At 42.6% G+C, this 25,144-nt stretch overlaps 2 protein-coding genes and 1 non-coding gene across 3 annotated transcripts; 2 read left to right on the top strand and 1 right to left on the bottom strand.

The window, feature by feature from the left end:
- The first annotated feature begins 411 nt into the window (after positions 1-411).
- LOC139212345 (small ribosomal subunit protein eS27-like) lies at positions 412-3,655 on the top strand. The gene is made up of 4 exons (XM_070842880.1): positions 412-443; positions 895-1,003; positions 1,521-1,631; positions 2,518-3,655. The coding sequence occupies exons 1-4, from the start codon at positions 438-440 to the stop codon at positions 2,544-2,546; spliced, it is 255 nt and encodes an 84-aa protein (XP_070698981.1). The 5' UTR covers positions 412-437; the 3' UTR covers positions 2,547-3,655.
- LOC139212531 (small nucleolar RNA SNORA13) lies at positions 1,305-1,438 on the top strand. Its single transcript, XR_011585347.1, has one exon. It is a non-coding gene; the product is annotated as a small nucleolar RNA SNORA13 (small nucleolar RNA).
- Positions 3,656-6,920: 3,265 nt separating the features above from the next.
- On the bottom strand, positions 6,921-24,814 carry paplna (papilin a, proteoglycan-like sulfated glycoprotein). Its single transcript, XM_070842243.1, has 26 exons — positions 24,758-24,814; positions 23,778-23,881; positions 20,699-20,759; positions 20,386-20,488; positions 20,125-20,255; positions 18,930-19,053; positions 18,756-18,836; positions 18,499-18,671; positions 17,841-17,964; positions 17,605-17,731; positions 15,640-15,844; positions 14,829-15,005; positions 14,593-14,743; positions 14,383-14,463; positions 13,379-13,574; positions 13,016-13,100; positions 12,438-12,564; positions 11,581-12,073; positions 9,941-10,099; positions 9,727-9,854; positions 9,169-9,223; positions 8,872-9,018; positions 8,321-8,448; positions 7,985-8,093; positions 7,382-7,557; positions 6,921-7,106 (listed from the first exon to the last, which is right to left on the bottom strand). The coding sequence occupies exons 1-26, from the start codon at positions 24,812-24,814 to the stop codon at positions 6,946-6,948; spliced, it is 3,663 nt and encodes a 1,220-aa protein (XP_070698344.1). The 3' UTR covers positions 6,921-6,945.
- Between the last annotated feature and the right edge of the window lie 330 nt (positions 24,815-25,144).

Genomic DNA, 25,144 nt, shown 5'->3' with positions numbered 1-25,144 from the left:
TATACACATATGCGAAATACTATGTCTATTTATGGAGAGTGGTGACATATAATAAAAGTGTCTATATTGGTGACGAACAGTGACATTTATTGCACCGGTCAGTAAACAAATATTAATATTTATTTTGTGCTGCGTCAGGCTACGTAGTGTGGGAGTGAGTTACAGCCCACAGACCTGCAGGCACCAACATGTCCACAAAATGGCGCCGCTGGATTAGAAAATAAGACGAATAAGAGAAAGTGGTTTCATTTTTATTTATTATTATTTTTAGTTTTGCTAACAGGAGTTTAACGTAAACATCAGCAAATATCTGAAATAAAAAAGGCAGTTATCTAAAAAATAATAAAATAAAATAAAATAAAACTTACTTCCGCCAGGTCCGTCAGTCAAACGCTTCCGGTGTGTCCTCAGTGTGTTTTTCCGGTGATCGTCCAGACATGCCTGTAAGTATCACCACGGTGTTTATGTTCATCTCCTGGTAAAAAGTGTTTTAATTGAGGAGGATTGTTTCTGTTACAGTTTCTGTTTTTTGCTCACTGTGAGGTAAAAATGTTCAGATGTGAAAACGGACGCTAATGGCGGAACACGTGCGACAAAGCAGCCCACGCGGCTCCTTTTGACTGTCAGTCACATGTCGATTTTTTTTGGAGGGTAGAAACTGTATTTTTAAGACATGATAGGATGAAAATCTCCTTTGTACTTTAACTTTTTGTAATATTTTCTCTCAGTTGAAAGTTGTGAGCCGTGTCGACCTTCGCTCCTCGTGATCGTGTTGTAAAGTTGTCAACTTTGATCGGAACTGGAATTCACCCTTTTATTGCAGGAAGTTCAAGACCTGAACAGGTCAATTTAGATTAGAAATCAGCTAAACTTTTACCTGTGTTTTCCTTTCAGCTCGCAAAGGATCTGCTGCACCCGACCCCCGAGGAGGAGAAGAAGAGTCACAAGAAAAAACGGCTTGTCCAGAGTCCTAATTCCTATTTTATGGATGTCAAATGTCCAGGCAAGTTTGTTCAGACAATCCAGAGAAAAACGGTGTAAAGTAGCAGAGTGCAGATAAATAAAGTACCTAATTAAGTTAATATATAGTAGTGGTACTCTGTTACGACTAAACACACATTTGAGTACAAAATAATAAAAATATTTTCAACCTCTAGTTTTATTATGTAAGTAACTTTTATAACAAACTTTATATTGAAAATGAGACGCCTAATGCAGGACTTCACCATCATTGCTTAGAATTCCGTTTTGATTTTGGTGTTTTTATTCCTGCACCAGCTTGAAGTACTTGGATCAGGAACATTTGCCTTCATGTGTTGCCCTTTCATTGTTTCCTGTAGTGATCGGGGTGTCAAATAAGGCATACAGTGACACTTGTGACTGTTTGTTAAGTGAGTTTCTAGTGACTCATTTTACTCAAACGGCTGCAAGGACACAACCGAGATGAAGATGTTTGTGTTGGAAGCTGTCTGCTGCTCTCAGTGTAACGCTCTCATGGCTGTTGGTTGTTATGTGTGCAGGTTGCTACAAGATCACCACAGTGTTCAGTCACGCTCAGACTGTCGTGCTGTGTGTCGGCTGTTCCACGGTCCTCTGCCAGCCTACAGGAGGGAAAGCTCGCCTTACAGAAGGTATGGGAACACCAGCATACACAGTGGAGACCCTGTTCATCCATGTAGAGACCTTTTAAAATGCATACAGATACACTGTAGATGTGTCAGTTGGAGCATGGACTTCTAGTGCTGGTGTGCCACATGTTATACAGTGCAGTTCTGCACAGGTCTAAAATTGAGACCCAAACCCAGCCTGTTCCCGTGTCTATAAAACCAGTCTGGCTGAACCTGACTGGTGCAGGAAAAGTTGAGACCCAATATCTAGTTTGTCAGGTGAGTGCGTCATATCTACTTGCAACCCATGACATGCAGCATCCACAGAGTTAGAGTACTGGGAAAAGTCAGCAGTTCCCATGCATCAAAATGTGGCAGCAGAACTTTTCCGTGCCATACGCCTCCAGATGACAGTGAGATATTTGCCTTTGTGTTGCCCTTTCATTGTATTCGTCATGAAGAGGGTGTCTACTAAGGCAGACAGTGACTCTTGTGGCTGTGACAGAAATTCATCATCATTGAGACGTTTCTACACAGTCAACCACAAGCACAAAAGCTTCTTCATTCACACGTGTGTTTAGATCTCTGAGCCATAGAACAGAAAATACTTTACAATCACTAATCTGATATTTTTGATAAACACTCTGATAAGAGCACATTGTGTGTTAGTGAAACGAAACAGCTTCAGGCCAAAGAACTGATTAATTGAGAACACACTCGACGGCTTAATCAGTAATGAAAGTGATTGTTGCCCAGTTGTGTTCTGAGATGTATTTCTAATGTTCATTCTTTCCAAAAATACTAGTTAGAATCAACACAAACTGAACATAATATTCGGTTTGGTAAATTGTTGAACTCTTGTTAAGTTTCCTCTTAAGTTAAAGCACAGACTTTCTCCATCATTCCTCAGGATGCTCATTCAGGAGGAAACAGCACTAGTTTGACCAGATGTGGTTGGACGCTGATTGAACTGAGCTTGATGGATGTCGAGTAACACTGCCATGGAGCTGACGCAGCGATGGGGAAAAGAGCGGGGATACGAATCATGTAACATAAGGAGTCTCTCTAAGGAGCGTGCACAGAGAAGTGCTTGGCGTTGTTGAGCTCCCACCAACACCACAGATTCACTCTTCTGTCTTAATAAATGTAGGTTGTTTTTTGGTAAAATAATCTTGCATGTTTGTCATCCACTTTGTTCTTTTCATCTCATGATGGCTCTTAGATGTCATTTGTCTGGTAAAAGACACTTGTCAGCTCAGGACCCTGCAGAGACTTGCTGGTAAATGTCCGGGCGTTTGAGGATTTGGTTTCCTTCGGTCCCACACTGGTGTGGCCTCAGCAGCTTTTTGGCAAGTGATTTGCTTTTGTTTCCATTGAACCCTCAGTGATTATGCATAAACATTTACAGGAAGGTGAGGGTGTAAGGTAAACCTTACAGATACTGTCCAACAGCTGCTCAGCACTACTTCTTCCTTTGAAAGCACTAGACCAGTTCTAGGACAGGAGACGCACTGTGACTGAACTGTCTCTGCTGCTGTGTTACTATGTAAAATCTACACTCATAATTGAATGGCGACTAAATTTTAGAGCTAGCAGTAAAACCAGACACTAAATACATGCATACACCTGCCAAATGAACGCCACAGAAGTCAGGGTTTTAGTTAACGCTGACAGTGATGTCGTCAGTGCCTGCTCCACAGCCTGAGGTGTTGGTGCAGGGTTTGATTCAGGGAAAATCATCGCCGGCTCTGCCTCTGCTTCCCTAATGCTTGTAAAACACAAACGCAGCACACAGCGATGTCACACGTAATGACATCACAGTGAACATTGTTGGTTGACTTACATGTGCTTGCAAGCTTCCTGTGAAAATGATGCAAAAACAGTCACACTATGCAGCGAGCTGCAGATAAGTCTGCTAAAACTGAAGCTTTTGGTTTATTCACAGCTTTTGTTCAGGCTTGTGTGCTTGTTGGCCATTTGCAATATATGTGACCGCATTTTGTTTGTACACCACATAAAGAAATTAAATCAGGAGTGAATGAAAACTTTTTTCTTGTGTGTTGCTTGTATTTTGGACAGCTTAAAAATACAGTCATGGTACATGGGAATATGACTGATGTGCCTCCTGGTTAGTGACTGACTAATACATGATAAATAATAATAATAATAATCCTTTATTGATCCCCAACACACATTAAAGTGTCAATTCATGACAGCAGTCCTATATGCTACATTAATTTATTTTTCATATCACATTCTACCACAGTGATATTAAACAACGCAACCCTGTAGTTTTTTTTTTTTAAGTTGCAGCAACATATTGTATTATACAGTCATCTGAGTTAAATGAATTATTGCATTTTATATTCATTGACTCATGTCGAGTAAAGGTTACAGGAGGTTTGCTGCAACTTAATCATTACCAGCACACGCGTGATACAACCATGACATTTTCCTCAACTGTAACTTAATCTCAACTAAAACTCAAATCTATTGCTGAATGTTGTGAAACAAACTGAGCACAAAGCTTTTCTCCCTCGCAGACAGCATTCCCTCGTTAGCTGGATTTAACTTTGAAATTGGTCGGCCGGTGAATTGACAAAAAAAGGGACATTTACACATCACACCTAGACCACACTGGACCGTGGCAGTTTGTGCACTTTGGGGCAGAAGATCAGTGAGTTAGTTAGACTAATCTGTATTTTAACTTCACTTATTAAAATGGGTTTATAAAAGTCATATCTAGTTTTTCCACTGTTGCACCAATGAAAGGAGCTTTGGAATTGTTATTTATAGGTTATAATGCTATAATTTTACTGGGCTGTATGTGTCCCACAGTCCAACAGTCCTTCATCTGGCTATAAACATATTTTTGATCCATAAAGATCCCTGTGGGAGTCGAAGTGAAGAACACTTTCTACTTCCTCGCAGGAGTCATAGAACAGGAATTAACGTCTGTGAGACCGCAACAGATTCACAGTGCGTCTGACATCTGGGAGCCTCCTTTTCTTTTTTTTATACTCTTTATTTATGTTTTTTTATTTTCTACAGACAAAAAGAACCGACAAAAAACAAAAAGATAACAAATGTAGTGGGGTCTTCAACCTTTTCCAAGCATTGAGCTACTTTTACACAGCAAGAACGTCAATGAGCTACCCACGTCTCGAAAACTCCTGTGTAGCTATGTGATCAAGTATGAGTTTACCTGCAGATAGATATTTTTCAGCCAGTTTGTAGAAAGTTACAAGAGTTTTGTTCTTCTGTATTACTGAGTTTGCGTTAATGTTTGCAGACTGTATAAAAATGGGACAAATTAAGCGAATGTGCATTCAGAGAAGGCTTTTGGCAACCCACCAAGAAAGAGCTTAAAAACTACTGGTTGGAGATGCCTGAGTTATATAGTGTGGCCATTTTTCCAATCTTTTCTCAAATTTGCCCATTGTCAGTCTTAAATAATGAGTCATCCTTTCCATCACATAGATTTCGTTCATAATTTCTCTCCACTGTGTTACAGTTAAAATGTCACTTTTCATCCTGTTTCTTGTAATAGTTTTCTTGCAGGCCAACAAGATCACTCTGTAGAGGTAGGCATCCTCCATACGTACCTCCTCTTTTGCTGGCAGTCCAAAATACATGGTCCCTGGATCGTTTGGTATTTTGTAGCCAAATATTTCCTCAATTACTTTTGCAATATTCTCCCAAAAAGGTCTAACATTTGAACAGGTCCAGAATATATGAGAATGATTGGCATCCATACTACCACATAGTGTGGGAGCCTCCTTTTCTATCTCTGTTTGTTCCTGTGGTCATTTTAAACTCCCAGGCAAAGCAGCATTTGTGTCATGCAACACTGAAGGAGCCACATATGAGACAAACGGTGTGAGCACATTTTCAGAGTTAGAAAACTTTAAACTGTGAATGAATTCAAAAACAATTCAACACTATCAATCTATACTAACAGGACTATGTGCAGTACAAACACATAACACACACAATATGCAACCTGAGACACAACTAGTGCTCCCTCATAAATCTGGCATTTTCATAAGGGAGTTTTGTACTGAGCAGGACCAGAACTCGCTGCGGTTCTCTATTTGTTGGCACAATATCATGAGAAACAGCAGATTGTTCAAGAATCACAAGGAACAATGTCCCATTCATCTCTACTGCCTCTACTGCAACTCTTATTCTTCCAATTATTAATTAACAAAAATACCTGTCCTGTTCCACTTTAGCTCGTCTTCTATCATTTGGTCACAATACTGTTATTATTTTATGCAAAGAACTTTAAATTGCTTTGAAGAACAGATACAAACCCTGTTAAAAACTAAATTAAGTTGTACATATAATTACATACTACCTGTGTCTAGACCTGTGACATCAACAGGCCAATCGGTGCGACTCAGAAAACATCTGGAACACCTGGTATAAACTGGAAGCACCACGACCTCATGATGATGATGAGGCAAAACTGAGAACTTGGAAGCAGCAATTTACATGTAATGTAAGAGATGTAATTGATTAATCTGCAATAGTCAGCACAGTTCAGCAGTTCTCAGAAGAGTTTCTACCCACATGTTCAGTATGAAGCAGCCGAGTGACTCGCTTCATTCGTCATGTTGAACGACCCCCTGTGGCACAAACTGGAACATCAGGTCCGGTGTACAGTAAATCAAACCATTGGGAGTTTTTATCAAAATATTATTTTAATTACCAAATAATTACATAAAAAATAAACAATGCAAAGAGGAAATACAACCTTTTCTTAGTGAAATGCCAAAATACTGATTAAAAAAGAGCAGTGGCCAACAGAGTACAGCAAAATGGAATTACATGTTAAATCCTCTTCATGACCTGAAAGTAAAATGATCATAATTCTCTAGAAAACAGAGAATGTGTACAGTGCAGTGAGTAAATAACTTATTTTAAATCGTGGAAGAGTGTAAAGTTTGACTGAAGAAAGTTTGATTTTTCTTTCATTACATTCAATAGACTTTACAGGTTTACATGGTATGTTTAATGTTACCGCCCCTCTGTAACGTTTCCATATTCAGTGTACAAACAGACTCCCTGAACAACATGTTCACGACGTGTGAACTCCTGGTTCACACATTTAACTACATCTACAGTAATCACTCCCTTTTTCATTGCATTCTTGATTTGTGATTCTGCACCACCTGGTCAGATGTGAGTGTTCTCAGTCCTTTTGGCGTTTGCAGAAGTTCAGTGTTGGAAGGTTTTTAAAATGCAGTCCTCCAAAACAGCTTCAATGTTTCAAACGCTGCCCTCCCCCGCCTCCTCTCCCACCCACACCAGAGTTTTTCACCCCTCTGCGGCTTCAGCCTAGCCGACCAAACCTGTCGTTCCTCTGCGAATGCCTGGTGCAGCTGGCACAGCAGAAACTGGAGTAGTACGAGTTGGAGCAAAGTCGGGCGTAAACTATCAGCTCGCAGTTGGCGAGCTCAGGCTGGTCCACACATTCTGGCGGCACATCAACACCTGCGACAGCCGAGATGAAAGACAGTCCCATTTAGAGTGCACGATGTGGTGTTCTGTAAATGACTGAATCAAGCTGCATGAAACACAATGGCAGTCTTTTACACTTTCTCTCTGCTTGTTCGTTCACAGATCAGAGTTTTCTATGTTGCATTGTCTGAAAAAGATTAGTTTTTTTTCCATCATTACTGAAAATCTGCCTCGTTAGCCTCGTTCCACATGTTTAAATTGCAAATGGGTACTTGAAGATGTCTGCGTTAGATTCTTCCTCTTCTCACCTTGATGTGTGTCTTTAGTGACTCTAACTTCAGCCGTGGCGCTCACAGAGTAGATGCCAGTGTAAGCGTTACAGGTGTAAGTGCCCTCATCTGAAGGCTTTACGTTATTCAGGATCAGGCTGCCGTCAGAAGACGTCAGGATGTTACGACCGTCTGGACGCACCGGTACACCATTTCTGCAGTGAAAGAGGATAATCAGAAAGCCAGTTAAATCCCATAAACTTTGTGTATCCTCTTTTACTCCTGCTGTCTGATAAAGGCCTTGAGTTCATACCTAGAATGAATATTTATGGCTGCTATTTACAAAAATCAGTTTACATCAAACCTCAGCTGAAGAAAATAACTACAACTACATTATAAAAGTGATATTTCAGTGGTAGTTCTGTCACACAGTGCTCCTATAAAGTATTTTATAGATTAATAATAGGTTAATATATGCCAGTTCGAGCTTCTCTGATGTTACATTTATAACCAGATTTATAAGTTATGAACTTTGTGATCATATAAAAACAAATGAGACATTATTTAAAAGTCAAAAAGAATAGATTTCATAGATTTCACCATCATAGAATAAATACTTGACTTGATAAAACAAATCATTACCTGGACCAGCCTATGTTGACGTTGTCCCCTGATACCACACAGGGGAGCAGAGCTGTGCTGCCTTCAGACACCTGGATGTTGTTGGGAGCTGTGGTGATCTTCAAGTCCGCTGGACAATAAAAATCAATAAAAATGCCTTTTGGTGATTTTTTTTCAACCCATCAATCCTCTCATCCTCATAAGCTCTTAGAGGAAGTGAACGCCACACACGTCACAATGACATTCAGACACGCTGATCTCTGCTGGCGATGAAGTGAAATTACAACGTGAACAGAAGTTTGCAGTAATCATCAGCTCACACACAGAACTAATGAGCATGTTAACCGTGCGTGTCACCTTGGACTCTGAGCTGCAGCTGTCTCTGTTCCAGCTGCTGCTGAGTGGAGGCCGTGCACGTGTAAACACCAGAGTCTTCGGACCTCAGGGGGCCGACGATCAGCGAGCCGTCTGAATGCTGGGTGTACCTGCAACACAGCAGAGGGTCGAGACACCTGCTCACACTGCCGAACACAACGTGAAGGGTACTCACAACACTTCTGTTCAGTCAGTATCATCTCATCCTTTTACTTGAATAAAAGTAGCAAGACCACACTGTGGAAATAGTCCACTACTAGCAAAAGTCCTGCATTCAAAAGCTTACTTAAGTAAAAGTCTGCAGTTATTATCAGAAAAATGTACTTAAAGTGTCAAAAGTTTGTCCCTAAGCAAGTGTTGTAATCTTAAAAACTACTAGCAGCTAAAGCTGACAGACTAGCCGAGTAAAAATATATTATTTAGCTCAGATGTAGTGAAGTAGACATATAAAGTTGCAGGAAATGGAAATACTCAAGTAAGGTACAACCAGTGGTCATAATGTCCAAAGTATGGAGACAAAGATCCCCACATACCTGGAGTCAGTGAGCGTCTGTCCATCTTTAGTCCACTGGATGCTGACAGACTGAAGTGCTGAGGGAGGGACAATTGTGCACAGCAGTCTGGCAGTTTGTCCTGATCGCATTTCTAGAACAGATGAGCTCGACCGCTCGATACTGAACCTGAGAGAAATGACAGGAACGGAAAGCTGATGTCAGTATTTGAATACTCACGAGAGAGGACGCTGTCTACAGTCTTCAGTTTCTTCCTCTCCATATTTCATGGAGAAAAAACATTTTTGTTTCATGCAGAAAAAGATGGATTGTTCTTACCGAGGGAGAGGACCATCTCTGGGCAAAGAGGTAGGAGTCAGCTGAGATGATCCCTCTGTGACACACACACACACACACACACACACACACACACACAGTTGGATGAATGCTCCCATCATAATTCACTCTACATGAGGTCACATCAACACATCACGCAAAAGTCTTTCAATCACGTCTAAGTTTTCTCAATTAGCTATTTCCGGGTGAAAGTTTCTTCCCAGATCTTGAAAGATACACAAAGTGGGATTTACTGGGTAATCTAAACTCCATGCATGTTTTGAATTTGTAGGTAGAAATAAAAAATCATGGGCTATATTTATTTCAGTGATCAACCATCAGACACCAACACTGACATTAGCATTCCTAAATAGCCACACTGCTAACATGGCTAATAATTAAAACCATCATTTTAAAGGAATATCTGTATCTATATCTGCAAAATCACCCAAATCAAAACTTTCATCTCGTTGTGGAGCGACTGGTTCATTCTTTAATAATGAATCCACTGTGGTTTTAGTAAATGTACAAAGCTATTACATAAATGACGCAGGGTATTACCTGAGACAGACAGGTGAATGTAGCGGTGGTCTCTCTCCTGTTCACGAGTAGCCATGCACAAGAACCAACCAGAATCTGACTTAGTGAGAGGACCAACCAGCAGGGAACCATTGGGCTGCTGGTGATGCCTGAAGAAAGTAGAGTACACAAACACGGACATAAAGCACAAATGTAAATTAAATATATATTAAGCGTGTGTCTCGTTTGCACTGACCTGTGAGTGGACAGCGGGATGCCATCTCTTCTCCACTCCACAGTGACGGTGGAGGATGGCGGCGGGCTGACTCTGCAGGGCAGCACCACGGTCTGGCCCACTAGAGCTTCCACTGTGGAGGGGTCGGTCTTATCGATGGACACTTCTCCCAGGGTCAAACTGAGGAAACACGAGGGGATACAAAGGATGGAAGAGAGGAAAAGAGAGGAGGCAAGGAAGGAGGGAGGATCAGGAGAGAGTTGGAAGACAAAGACAGAGAAGATTGAAGGGAGGAATGAAGGGAGGAGAATGAAAGAGTCACTTTATGCTCTACTGTTGGTACTTTTATTAGTAGTCACCAAAGCAAGCATAAAGATCGCCCAGACAGAGAAAAGACAGAGAAGAAATCCAGCTTTGGCTCACAAATGGCCCATGCAACATCAAAAGTGACAAACGATGAAACCTTCACCAAGAAATGATGGTTGCTACAAATCAGCAAATGTTAAAAATCAGAGAAAGTCCAAGTTCACAGCAAGAAACAACACCCTCCAACGAAAGCTAAAACCTGTGATGTAGCTAACTCACTACAACATACAAATACACACAGGTGTGAGGTGAGGACAGACAGGTTTAGTGACTACACACATACTACGACAGATGAAGCATCACAGCAGAACCTTTATTAGTTTGATCTAATGACAACAAGGTAACAACACAAAGCCCAAAGGTGGCGGCGACTGACACAGTGAGGCAGCAGGCACAAATAAGCACAAGACGACTAACAGTGAAAAGTCCCAGAAGCATCAAACAGTAGAAAGTGTCCATTTCGGGTCGCTGTGAGGTTTTCAACTTCTCCAGACATTTTGTTGAGGTTAAAGGAAGAGACAAGGTGGCGCTACTTAGGCAAGCGTGAGAGTCAGAGGTTGTGGAGCAGCAAAGCTGTGGTGTATTTCACAAAGCGAGGGTTTAGATTATATTAGCATCACAAGTACGATGTGTGTCTACATACTGTAAAAAGTATAATATAAAACACAACACATGAAATATTCTGTTGTACAGACAAGCACAAATATAATGTCTTTAAAGAGTAACTTAACACAGGCTGTTTTATGGGCCTCTCTGGAGAGAAAAGTTTGGCCCTGGCTCTTTCAAATGGTGCTAAGTTACCCTTTAAGTTAGCTCTAAAAAGCTTGGAAGACTAATTGGGATATACTCTTATCGAGTCTTTACTCTGTTATCTTGCATGCTACAGTTACAGATGCTTCAGTGGTTGCTGCTGAATACATCAAAATGAGATTCTGAGAATTATGTGAACTGGTGTCCTTCATTTTCAGACTTTTTGTCATATTATAGAAAATGTTTGTGCTTAATTATGAATCTAGTTTTTAGAAATTTGTCGTGTAGGAAAAGACCCATGCAGGGTGAGTACACAGGGTGAGGCACGATAATGAACAACTTTAAGATCAACTTCATCATCATATGTTGGGAATAAGTGAATGATGCACATTATTTGTCTGTTTCAATCTCCTTCAGCTCACTCTTTGGCCCTCCTCACACCCAGAGCAGGGCTGAGTGGATCGGGGCTCCTTCGGCGGGGGTAGGAAGGCTCTTAACAGCATTATCGGGCCAGTGGCGGCAGGGCTGGGTCTTCAGGGCCTTACCTCGCAGCTGGGCCGGTGTGCTGTGCGGCAGTAGCGGGGGAAGGCCGGCGGGTGCGATGATAGACTCTAGCTCTGTGGGCATGTGTGGCGGCACTTGTGGCCTGTCTGCTGGTGCCGCTGGTCGAGCCTCCCTGGACTGTGAAAATCCTCCCCATGTTGTGTGACCCCCCGCCTGTTGACCCTCCAGAGGTGGACCCACCGGCTCTAGATCCTCCTCCAGATGCGGTGCCTCGTCCAGATGTGGTCCTTCCGGCGGTAGATTCTCTCCTGGACGCCGGATCTCCAGCGGCCGGCCCCGGGCTAGACTGGCTCGGCGCGGGCACCCGGCACGCCCTCTGGCACTCAGCCCGGTTCATGAAGTTGTTGCTGTTGCCGTGGCAACCTCCATACCAGAAGTGCACACACTTGGAGGTGATGACGTCAAAGTGGTAGCGTGACACCCAGTCGCTGCAGGAGCCCGCAGCGCGAGGCAGGGAGCAGATAGAGCGCTCGACTGGGGCAAAGACGCAGAGCAGGCAAAGTTAGTAACATGCAGCCTGTGACAGTTTACCTTTTCCTGTGCTTTTAACTGCATCATGATAGACATCATCCTTTGATGAAGACTGTGCCAAAGTATTTAATGTTCCCAAAACAAGCCTGTAAAGGGACCTTGAGGATTGTTGTGACACTCCACTGCTTGTGACAGCAGTCAAGAAGGAACTTAGATGTTTTGGATGGATGGAATTTCTTTTAACAAATAGAAATTGTATCTAAGCTAAAGACTGCGTGGTCATACTGGACAGATCATCCTGTTTAGGAGTTTAAGAACACAAAACCAGACATTAATATGTAATTATGCCTCTCAGTCAGTTTCTTACTGTGGTTGGGTGGGTTGGGGCAGGCTTCCCCGTTGGGTCCTCCTGCAGATGTTGTGCGGTCATAACAGCACCCATAGGTGGTGCGGCGGCACTGGACTGCATTCTCAGTGGGAAGAGAAGGAGCCACCTGAGGAAATAGGACATGACAAATTAGGAAAAAAATTTTTTTTTTTTTAAATCCTCACATTAAACAAGTTAGAGCAAACATTTTGTCCACTAAAACATACTGATAATGAAATAATCAAAGTGTTCTTCTACAACTGATTAGTTGTTGTACTCTTTCTCATATAGTTTCATTACTGTGGCTTTAGAATTGCTATTTTTTATTGATGTTTATTAGCAGGCTTGCAGAGTTTCCTTGTATTCATTATATCATATGAATAAAGATGATGATACGAACATGCATGCAAAATTTAAATCAACAGTGAAAAATAAAGAATTAACATTTTCCACTGATGTTTCTGGTAACTGTTTTCTCACGTTTCTATGGTCAATCTGGTCAGTAAATGTTTAACATATCACATAGAGAAGAGTTTGTGCTTGATAGATATTTGAGTATTTAATGTATGCTTGCTTACAGTAGGTGTGGGGGCCACGTACTCCATGCAGCCCTCTTTGTTGGGGCCCTGAGCGGCCGTCACTCTGTCTCGGCAGCAGCCATAACTGAGTCACAGAACGAGAAGGGAGCAGGTACAAACAATAAAACACTTTGTACAGATGGTTTGCGCCAAAAATAACAAAAAAGTGCAATGTTGACATTTCTTAGAGAGCCTCAGCCTCAGTGTGGTCACTTAGTGGTAGTGACTGTGGTCGTGTGTGATCCAAACAATCTGTGGTCGGAGCGGTCGAAACCCCATAAAAGTGACACCCACACAAAGGCTCTAAAACAGACTCCATATGTGACCTCAACCACGGTGTAATGACACGTTGGAGGTGGATACCTGGTCTGAATGCAGGATGGCTGGACAGGAGTGGGAGCTGGGGCCATTGGGCAGCCCAGACCCTGGGGGCCCCCAGCTGAAGTGCGTCCATCTGGGCAGCAGCCATAATAGGACTGGCTGCAGTGGAGGGCCGGGGCCGAGCTGTGAGGGTCGTGGACTGTGTTCGTCTGGGTCGGATCTGTCTCTGGCCGGCGGGCTGGGATGAAACCAAGCGGGGGGAGAATTCACACATTGTACTTGCAGACCAGACCCCACATTTCATGGTGTTTTAAATGGACAAGACCACACAAAGCAATAGAGAAGTTCACACATTGCTTTAGAAACTGTACAATAGAGTCTAAGCTATTGTGCTTGAGGCTGCTCAGTTTTCACAGGAAGCTGAAACACAAAAGAATGCAAATAGGAGAAGAGCTGCTCCAAAACACATCCGTATAATTAACTAAAAAAAACATTACCAAGCTATTTGTTTATGGACAGATTAAGCAGGGAACAGTGGAGAATGAATTGGGACAAATAGTTGCAGCAATCAGAATAAACAATCTCACACACAGGACGCTAAACTTGAAATTCCTGACCACTGGGATGGTGCCGCAGAATGCCAGAACATGCCAAAAAACACCACAGCCAGCACTTGCACACTTCAGTGCTTTGGAAATATTTTAATCAGGCTGACGGAGCCCATGAACCCCTGAAAACATGTCAATCAGGCCTGGATAATTAGTGCTGGGACAGGGGCTGGATGGGGAAAAGGAGGGGGCTGATGGGCACAAAGTGACAGGAGTTATATCAGCAGAGGGGGGGGCAGGGGGATGCAGGGGAACTGAAGGGAGACGGAGAGCTTGTAAAAGAGACAAAGAACTAGCTGAGAGTAAAAGGGTTCATCTATCACCTCATACACAAAACATTTTGGCTGTAAGCACATCATTAGATTCGTAGACGCACTGATGACACTATGACCAGGGGATGCCATTAATCGACAGATAAACTTTGAGAAGGAGTCCGACCTGTGGCGTGGTCTGGCACGTAGGGCTGGAAGACGGTCTGTGTGTTGTCATGTCCTCGTGGGTCCTGGATGCTGGGAACCACTGCAAAAAGAGCAGGTAGAATAAACACGAGACAACAAGGGGAAGCAGAAATCCTGTGATGTGGAAATGAAAAATATACTCTTGAAATACAGTATGAGAGGAAAAACCAATAGAGAATGACGAGCTCACCCTGTGGGCTGTAGCAGGACTGCGTGTTGCAGCGCTCCACTGTGGTGGGTTTGGGGTGGGCGCTGCACTGGCTCACGGGGTACAGGTTCCTCTGATCGTCTGAGCAGATCACCTGGCGCTCTCGTGAGCCGGAGCCACAGCTCATAGAGCACTGAGGGAGAACGGAGAGAGGTTATAATGAATGAAAACTGTCTGAGTGTGCCGCTTGTATCGTCTCTCTTCCCCGTCACACTCACCAGTCCCCATTCGCCGACGTGCCAGCTGATCTGCCTCAGGCAGGCCGCCGCCTGACAGGGCCGGGCGGCGGTTGGGCGGAGCAAAGTGCTGCAGGATGTTTCCTCCAGCCTCATTCCTCCTGAACCAACACAGGTGACTTCTCTGGTCTGTTCGCCGGAGCCACAGGTCACTGAGCACTGCAAACACAGCAGCACAGATGTTCAGATCAAAAGTTCTATTGTATGATATGATTTCAGTACAGAAGAATCAGGATCATCTTTCTATCCGGGGCACTCACAATCCAAATGTCCCCAGCCTGCATCTGGTATTGTGCATTAGGCTTATAGTCTTTTCTAGCTCCAGTTTGGGCTTCTCATGTAATCTTGGTTTTACAAGTAAGACGTTTAAATCAATAATTACATTGAAGTCACAGAGTTTTATCTGCTTTGAAAAAATCTGTTAACATTTAACACCTTACTGCTGTTTAGTGGACATTTGTTATTCAATTAAGAGATTTAAACTGTTTTACAAGATGCTTCACATCATTTTTTTTCTGCCAAAAAAAGGACAGTAGCAGAGTCACACATCTCACTCACTGCTCGACTGATACGACCAATTCACTTTTCAATATGAATCTTTTTAAATGTTTGCTAAGCTCAATATGCTAATAAATGTAGTATTGTTGTATTAAGTATAAATACGGAACAGTGCAGATTTTGTAGCCTTGTTTAATATTGATTATTAATTATTAATCATTAATCTTGAAGTCTTGTTTTTGTAGTTTATGTCACTTCATCTCTGTGGCCACCTTCAGTCTGCTGGTTAACTCACCGCGCTCCATCTGGTCACTCGATACTCTGCACACATGTGCATGTTGCAGGTCTGCAGAGAGGGTGGGGCCTCAGCGTAGGCGGCACAAACGGCATCCTCCACCACACGGGGGCCCGCGGCATCTTGGGAGATGCACTCCACGGTGCGCACCTGAGAGCCTCCACCGCAGGTAACCGAGCAGGTATTCCACTCCCCGGTTCTCCAGCTGGGGAACCCACCGGGAGGTAGGAGGGACGGTAAACAGAAGTCAGGCAATGTGGTGGCGTAGTAGAGATACAATAAAGAGTTTCATTCCAATTTATTTTTACTTCAATATGAGATATGATATAGACATTTTAGAATCTTTGAACATCTCAATTGGGGGAGAATGTGGAAACATTGCCTTGAAAATCTTTGGAAGTAGTTTGCAGTGGTGTAGAATTATAACAGTAGTGTGCAACAGATTATTAGATTACAGAACCAGCCACACCCCAGAGATTAAACAGGCTTTTTAGCCTGGTGTCAAGTAAACGTATGTATAAACAACTTTAAAATTGATAACCAACGTTTTGTTGATTTATTTCATCCTTAAGTAATCGACTAATGGTTTTGGCTATAAATCAATATTAGCCTTCAATATTTCAGTTATAAACGTTTGCTATCCATACTTTAGGTCAGTGTTTTGGAATGAAACCCTTCAAATAAATATATAGACAGTAAAAGGATGCATAGTTTTAACAACACAGCTACTAAAAACCACTAATCTACTGGACAAATGATTGTTAAAAACAACGCATCCTTTTAGAAGCTGCAGTTTCAAAGGAAATCGAGGAGCCGAGCCACCAGCTATTTCCCGCTAAAAGACTGATTTTCACCTCCAGGTTAGTTTGATAGTTTGAACAGACGCTGATCACTAGAAGCAGCAATTACAAAGACAGGAAAGCAGCTCTGAAAACAAAAACTATGACCAACCACACATTTTTTAAGCACGCACTTAGCTCTCAGAGAAGTGAACATCATCTGTCTCTGGTCTTTCATGCAGTATATCTTTAAATTGAGGGACAATGAGGGTGCAGTTAGCGTCACCCGAGCTTCACAAACATCTCAGGTTTCTGAGCAGCAGCAGCAGCATCAAAGAAAAGGAGCAGGAAATACCAGAGAGTCAGTCACTGAAGCCCCGGATATTTACTACCAAACCGCCGCTGCTACGTCCCATTCAGATGTTCCCAGTCCCCGTTGCCCCCTGCATGATGACCTTTAACCTACGTACACCTAACAACTCACCAGCTACACTAATGGACAGGGACAGAGAGTTTTACAGTTTGCTAAAGCAATCAGGCAGCAGCCCAGCTCAGGGACGGGGCACAGGGGCCACAGGGTGGGAGGTTAAAGGACGAGGAGGTCTTTGAAGGAAATCTGGCATCAAATCACCGCTCCGTCTCCCTGGAGAGAGACGCTAAGTGTGTCCAAGACAAATGAGGATCGTTAAATGGTCGAAAGGAGACCTCTGAGCTGGACAGTTGCCCCATGCCTTGGTTCTCACCCCACATGGAGGAACAGGCTTCACACTAAACACAAACGCTACAGTCAAACACGTGTGAAGGGGGAGAGTTTGTCACATTTCAAGCAACATTTATTATATTTCAGATTTCTTTTTACTATTTTTGCATGTATTTGGTATCTGTGTGCAGGACAGAGAATTAGGAAATCAGCGATCAGGGAAAAGAATGGCTTAATGATTTAGATCTCCCCCTGTGTTTGCAGTATCACTAGCGCCACAGACCCTGTGTTACCTGAATACAAAGGCTCTGGGTCTTTCTGAGGATCTCCACAACTGTGGTGGATACAGGTACGCCATCCTTCCAGACAGTCATAACACACCAACAACAGTCAAAAAGCTGCTCTGACAGTAGAAATGAACTCTGAATGCTGCTGAGCTGAGAGAGTTCTGCCAAAGTCAACCAGTGAACTGTGACTGTAATTTACCTGCGGATCTGCGGGCATGGATGGGGGTTGCATGTACGGTTGGTTTGCGGCCTTGGAAGAGATGCACAGAGATAGTCGGGGTAGGCCTCATTATCGATGGTGCAGAAGACCAAACGAGACTGGTAGCCTAATGAATGAAGAGAATGACTTGTTTGGCTGTTCGGCAGGAAGGATAAAAAGAAGCAGTAAACAAGTACTGGTCTGCGTCAAGGCATGTTGCACTTATTGTGTCTGACCTGATCCACACTCTCTGCTGCAGGCGGACCAGGATCCAAAACTCCAGTAGTAGCCCTCTCTGGAGCGTCCATTAGGAAGGTAAAATTCATATTCCACTCCTTGGTTTGGCTCCTGGCTGATCAGCTGAGAGGAGAGGGTTGTAGAAAAGGATGGAACACCATTTACGAAGATCATTCCCTCAAACGTTTGACAGTCTGTGCAGGACTAAAGGCCAGATCCCATGTCCTTGGAAGGTGATTCCTTCCAATATTTACTTTATCTATTCAGCTTTGCTTTGTTTGTTGCGTGTTTTGTACTCCTGTGGAAAATATGTGTCTCTTTAGCTGCTAAATGCTGCACTATGCCCATCAGCTAACTGCTGACTCTGTCTGTTGTTTGGTGCTGGATAGGTGGTGTGCAGTGGGGGAAAACTATGCTACTGTATTTAAGCAGTAAGAGTGGACCAGAAAAGTTAAGTAATCAAAACAATTAGTTAAAAAATGGTATAAAGCTCAGGTGATAATTCACTAGGAAACTTTCCACACTGCACATAAGCATGTGATCCTTGATTATTATCAAATTATTGATTTTATCTGCTTTAAAGAGACTTTCGGAGTTAAAGATTTGACAGACAAAAGGAAAAAAATACAAGTAATCTCAGCTTCAGTGTGATCTCACCTCAACGACAAGAGGCTCGGTGGTGGGGCCGCGGCCAATGATGGTTTCAGGGATGTTGTCGCCCTCAGCTCCTCGCTGGTAGTACAGCATGGTTCCAGCAATGGGTGTCGCCCTGGAAAACTCAATTACCCAGTGGCCATTGAGGTAGTACTCACCGCGCAGGTTCTTGATAGCTGGCCGTGCATAGAGATTACAGTCACTGTACGCACGAAATCCAGACATACTACAGAATCACGTCCAGCTGAGCCTCTACTCACCAAGATAGTTACGTGTGGCAACTGTTTCTCTGATGCTGATGGTGGTGGCTCCGACAGGGATGATGAACATCTGGTTGTAGCCTAAGATGAAAGTGAGACACAGATTTAGATGATGGAGAGAAAAATCAACATCTGTGACTTTTGTGTTCCCGAGTTGAGAAACGTGCAGCGTACCAGTCGGCAGCTCGCGTACGGAGAAGGTGCTCTTGACACGGTAGCAGGACTGTCCGTTACCCCCACACTGCAGGCAGGGGTCCTCCTGCTGAGGAGACTCCAGCATGTTGTCACAGCCCAGACGCTGAAGAAAGAGAACACAGGCAAAAAGTTGACTGGTGTCAGGATTTTTTTTTTTGCTGAGAAAGGTGGCTGATATTGGCCTTCAGTCGGTGTTATTTATATTGTCTGTTGCAGATATCGCAGAGGTTAAACTCCATTTAATATGCAGAATTAGAGTATTAGCCGTCAAATGTCTGTTCACACAAGGAATATCAACACAAAAATGAAATTTTAACATAAAAAATGTACTGAGTTAGCATTCCTGCATCTTCATAAACTCTCAGAAAGTCCAATCACAGAATAGCCAGTTCAGGAGCAAAACCAGTACAAGACCGGATCGAACGTTTAACAACAACAGTTTAGTGAGTATTTCTGTGGAAGTAGCAGCCCTAAAACCAGACGACGAATATCCCCAGATGAAGGTTAAATAAGTGCAGCTTTAAAAAAGTAAATGAACAATAAGGTTGGAAAATAAGACCTAAGAACCGAGCGGGCTTTGGACAAGCTGCTGTTTCTAGACAGGAGGTGATGAAGACATGATGACAGAGGTTAAACAGAGGAGGTGTTTCATGAGGAAAAGGTTGCTGTGATAATTACATGAGAACAGACTGAGAGCAGAAGAGCTGTTTGACATCCTGCTGCTCAGCTCCTCTGACTGCGTCCACTCTGATTAATAAAGTGATGCTGTAAACCAGGAATTTCTGTGGCCTGAACCGCTGAGATATTTTATTCCTGTGACGGTGTCCTGTGGGGGGTAAGACGCACTGCTGACGTTTACATAGCTGTTAATTTGCTCCTTTACAAACAGGATGGTATCAGAAATGTCACTGGTAATGGTTTTAGACACCAAAGCTAAACTTAAAGGCCCCATTTCCATCTGCAATATGTATCTCATGTGGATAATGACATCTGATCCAGTAAAGACACGGACATCTTATCAAGGTAGCAGAGTTATAGCACTTATAACACTTTTACATTTTCCAGTGCAAAAAACATCTGGAAGGCACAGGTGTACTTTCAAACCTCCTCCCTGCTTTCTTGATTTTATCATCTCTCGGTTCTTCACTTCATTTTCATTTTCTGTGCAGCCTACCTTGCAGACTCCATCCACACAGACGTCCCTCCGCCCCGGGTGACAGGGTGTGCCATCGACCACAGAGCTGCGGTGACGATAGAAATAGTTTTCCCCTCTTGGCATGCAGTTCAGCTCACAGGGGTTCTCAGCTGTCAGAGAGACGGGTTTGATTTTAGAATAAAGCCAAGCTCTCTCAGTTCATTTCCCACATTGATCACAATTTTTGATGCCCATTAAATGGTCTTGAAAAATCCAAAGATGCTACTACTTCTACTTTACCTCCATAATATGGGAGCCACTTGTGGCGTTTTCCCTGGAAGTCAGTCCCATCAAACTGGGAGCACTGCTCCTCACGGAAGTCCTTGGAGCCCTCCGGACAGTCCTGAGTAGTACAATGGGAAATGAACAGGTTGAAAGAAAATGTAGAGGAAAAACGTACAGGTTTAAAACAAAGTGAAAGATCCTATAAACAGAGATAGTCAAAAATAATATATCTGCTTTTCAGATGATACTCTGATGCTTGTTTCTATTCAGTTTTGTGACAGCTAAGTTTTGGATTCATCAAAGGTGCACTGACTGGAAAATGATCTACCTGGATGTTGCAGGAGCGGTAAGACTTATCTGGTCCCACACAGTTGTGTCCTCCATCGGTCCTGTATGTAGAATTCAACATGAAGCGTCAGTATGAGACACTACTGGCTGATTTGAATAAACTTAGACCTGTGAAGTGAAGCAGGGGAGGTCACAATATGCAAACTTTTAGTCCCTACCATTACCAAAAATACTGGATCCTACATTTCCCATAATGCAACAGGGTAGTATCTTTCATTAGACCACACCTCCAAAATCTGCATGGTTATTTTTTTCTAACTCTTCCAGAGTCACAGAAAACATCGACATTAACAAAACTGTCAAGTCCTCGAGACAAATAAACTGAATTTCATGTGCAAAATGAGGGGAGGGCCCCTTTAAGTCACAAATGTGTGTCTTTATTAGCCTTATCAGTGCTTTTCTGAAGTTTAATCAGAACCTAATGGGTTCAAGTCATTGTGACCATGGTCTGTATGAAAGAAGTGGATGTAGCCAACATGACATCACCTACTGCAGATCGCTGTTTTGAAGCTTTGAGTTTGGCTTTATGGGAGTCACCATCTTGTTCATTCTACAAAGACCTCTGATTGTCTTTCACTTCCATTCATTCAGAGCAGCCCCCTGCTGGTCATTAGAATGAATGCAGGTTTAAGGCACTTTAACATTGGCTTCACTTCTCATCCGCTTCTTTTTTCTTTTATTTTCTATGGTTGTGACAGTGAAGTAGTTAATGACTATGTGAGGCTGCAGCACACACGTGCAAACACAGCTCAGACTGTCTGCAGGTTCATAAATAACTAGTTTCAGCTCTGACAATAAGTGGCATTCCTCTTTAATCTGTGCCTGTAAAAACAAACAAGCTCTCAGCAACAGGAGAAGTCTTAACCTCATCACTGTTTGAGCCCAGAAGTCACACAAACACACACGGCGCTGAACCGTGAGACAGCAGATTGTTTTATCACCCTCCCTTCCCGCCACGCTGATAACTCACGGTTAAGTCCCCTCCAAAAGTACCTGCCCGTAAGGCTAAAAACAAGACGTACTCCTGTCAGCACGCCAAATCTGAAACTAAGACATGTCCAGACACCCAGTAACAACAACCAGGCCTTCAGCTCTTCACCGGAGAATGGAAAATAAACATTCAGAGCATCAAACAGTACTTTCAATTCAAAATGATACAGAAAGGTGGAAAAGTGAGAGTTATTCAGGTACCACTTTACATTAAAAAGCACCCTGCAGGTTAATTTTTTGGACTGAAAATGATCATTTTAAAGGGTAATACAGGATTTAAAATGTTTTACAGGACATAAAGGCAGAAATCCAGAGCAGAAAGTGGTCGTTTACAGCAAAGCTGCTTTTTTCAACAACGCTTCACATGACGTAATATAAGGGAGTCGCTGTCCACTGTGGTAGCAGGAGGTAGTGAGTCTGAGCTGTGAGCTGATGTTTTTCAGTAGGTTTTAATTGCATTTCATCACATATTATCACAGTAAGTTACTCTCTCTCTCTCTCTCTCTCTCTCTCTATATGAGTATATTTTAATTTTTATTCCTACACATTGATTCGATGGGGTCTCCAACCTGCAAGTTGCTCGTTAAGACCAAAGAAATGAATGACGCATAACAACTGTGTTACAACTTGTCTATAATTATTCATTAATGATTTATAAAGTGCCTTCAGCCTAATAAATACCCTCATTATAAACCCTATGAATCCTTCATATGGGTAGTCTCATTGTAAAGACTGGTACTGTTATTCATGCAAAATTACTGATCACACAAAATTAAAGATTATAGCTCATGACTGACAAAATAATAACCTAAATTCCACTTGACACTTTAAAGTGTGAGTGCTTTGGATGGAGGTCAATGAAAGTTGGGCAAGATGGGAGTTCCTGTAAAGCACACAGTGAGTCAGCAGCAGCACTAATCACAGTATTTAAAGGTGTGATCCTGGCAGACAAGATATGACAGAGTTCATCCAGGTAAGCAGCGGTGGGCAGAACTTCTTCTCTGGAAACAAGACCCACTGACAGACTCTCTGACTCACTGACTGACTGTATGGACGGTAGACAGATCGTCATCATCACCACCATCATCATCATCTATCAGAACAAAACTACACTTTTCGTACAGTTTGCCTTCACGTAAAGGCAACAAATCTCAAATGAGGTGAATCAGAAAGCTGTTCGGACATGTTAAAGAAACGGCTCGTGTTGTGCCTGCCGGGCATCTCTCTTCCAAAAACAAAGAAATCCAACTTTTCATTAAATTCTTTCAGAGTTACTGCTCAATTACTGAGGCACACCTTCACTCTGCCAAGCGCTTTATGGCCAGAAAGGCCGCAAACACAGCAAAAGCAGCTGATGAATGACAGATGGGGCAGAAAACTGAATACTTCTCCACTGTTGCAGGTCACATGTGGCAGCAGATCAAGTTAAACTGGAGCTTCAGGATGAAATCACAGCAGGAGTGACCTTTGATTGAAGACTGAGCTGCGGGTTAAGTACTGTACTATTTCCATTTTATGGTACTTTATACTTCTACATTTCAAAAAGGAAATATTGTACGTTCTTACATCTAACACCTGTATTTACTGCTTACTGTACAGATTCAGCGAGATGCTACTACATGTTTTTTCATGCACTGGTCAGGGACCAGGGAAGCAGCTTTACAAACCGACCTAAAAGTGGACGCAAAACCATATTTAAAGAAATCATACTCAAATAAAACCTAAACACATGTTCCGGCAACGGGCAACACCCTGCAAAGAGAAGTCCTTTTAATGTTAAAGGGCCCCTCCCTGCAGTCTGTTTTGGATGTAAGACAAGCCCGCGTCCTCGTGACTTCAAGGCATTCTTTTACAATCTAGATACAGTCTGTGCCCACGAACCTCACAATTAGTTTTATTCACACAGGGGAGAAAAAAAAACCTGTGTGTGTATTCAAGGCCTCACAATGAGCTGAGTTTGTCAAAGGGAGGCTGACTGTGCAGCGTGTGTGTTCCTGCATGCACCCAGGCATGTTTATGTGCACATGTAGGTGGATTAAACGCAGATAAATATATGGCGGGAGACATACCTGTGGGTAACGCAGCGTCTGGTTCTCATGGTGATGCCGCTGCCGCAGCTGCGGCTGCATTCTCCGTAAGGACCCCACGAGTCCCAGTGGTCCACATTGGGCACCTGGACACGAGGCAGCACATTAAACACGACATCGACATGTAAAAATGAACTTTAAACCATGTTGTGGGGTGTTTTCTTTGCTTTCAGACCAAATCTCATTGAGTTTCAAAGCTCATTCTTGGCCTCAGAGTGGTTTTCGATGTCAAGAGTGAACTCTGAAAGTTGATTTTTAAGCAAACACGGACAAAAACAAATCATCACAACATTTACCGTTTGATTTGCTGAGAAAGAGTGTGTGATATGACTGAAGGCTCCAGTGCAGATACCAAATGGACCATCAATCATACTATTATACCATATGTGTATGAGTGTTTAGAGCAAAAGAAACATCTGTCTTAATGTTATAAATGAGAAAACAAATGGAACTATTTCATGTATCTGAAACATTACAAAGAAATCACAATGTTTCAGCCAAAATGACCCAACACCATTTGCAATTACTATTATATTTTGTAATCAATATGTAACACATAGCATAGGCATTACACTAGCAATACAACAAATGCAACTGTTTTTTTACAATTATAATCAATTTGTGTCCCAATTAAATGATTAATCATTAGGTTTGAAATATCGTATCATCTTTAAATGTCTTATTTCATCCACCCAAGAGTCCAAAATGTAAAGATATTTAATTCACTGTAATGTTAAGAGATGGAAAACTCACATTTCAGAAAGTGTACCAAATCAAATTTTGGCACTTTTGCTTGAAAAACGACTCAAATTGCGTGTTAATTAGCACAAACAGTTCATTTTGTGTTGATTAACTCATCAATTATTCGACCAATTGTTGTAGTTACAAACTGTTTTAAGTTTCTGGGAACATTGTGTCCTATCAGTGTTTGTCCATCTCCAGTGGATCCGACGGGAGTTTACCATGAGCGCTGGAGCCACGAGCAGCTGAAGGATTACCACAGGCAGCAGCATCTTCATTGTGCCCTGAAGGAAAAAAAAAAAACAGGAGACATGCAGAGTTAGTCACTGTGACTAACAGGGGTTATTACACGTTGAGCAACTTTTCCGTAAACAAGCCGGAGGAGCCAGAAACTGATGTGAGACACGGGCCAAGATATTCTAAGAGAGCAGGAAGAGACAGAAAGAGAAACCTCTTCTTATCTGATCCGACGACAGTAAACACACAACAATAAACAAGGTCTGAGCCAACAGTCTGTCAGAATCTGTTTTGTTGCCCTGCAGCGTTTCCTAAAATATCGCCAAGTAGATAAATCTGTGATAAATGAGAGTTTGCAGTGAACTGAACAT

The sequence above is a fragment of the Pempheris klunzingeri genome, chromosome 13 (assembly GCF_042242105.1).
Source record: "Pempheris klunzingeri isolate RE-2024b chromosome 13, fPemKlu1.hap1, whole genome shotgun sequence".
NCBI lineage: Eukaryota > Metazoa > Chordata > Actinopteri > Acropomatiformes > Pempheridae > Pempheris > Pempheris klunzingeri.
The sequence above is the reverse complement of the archived record's forward strand: the minus strand, read 5'-3'. Positions and strand labels throughout refer to the sequence as shown.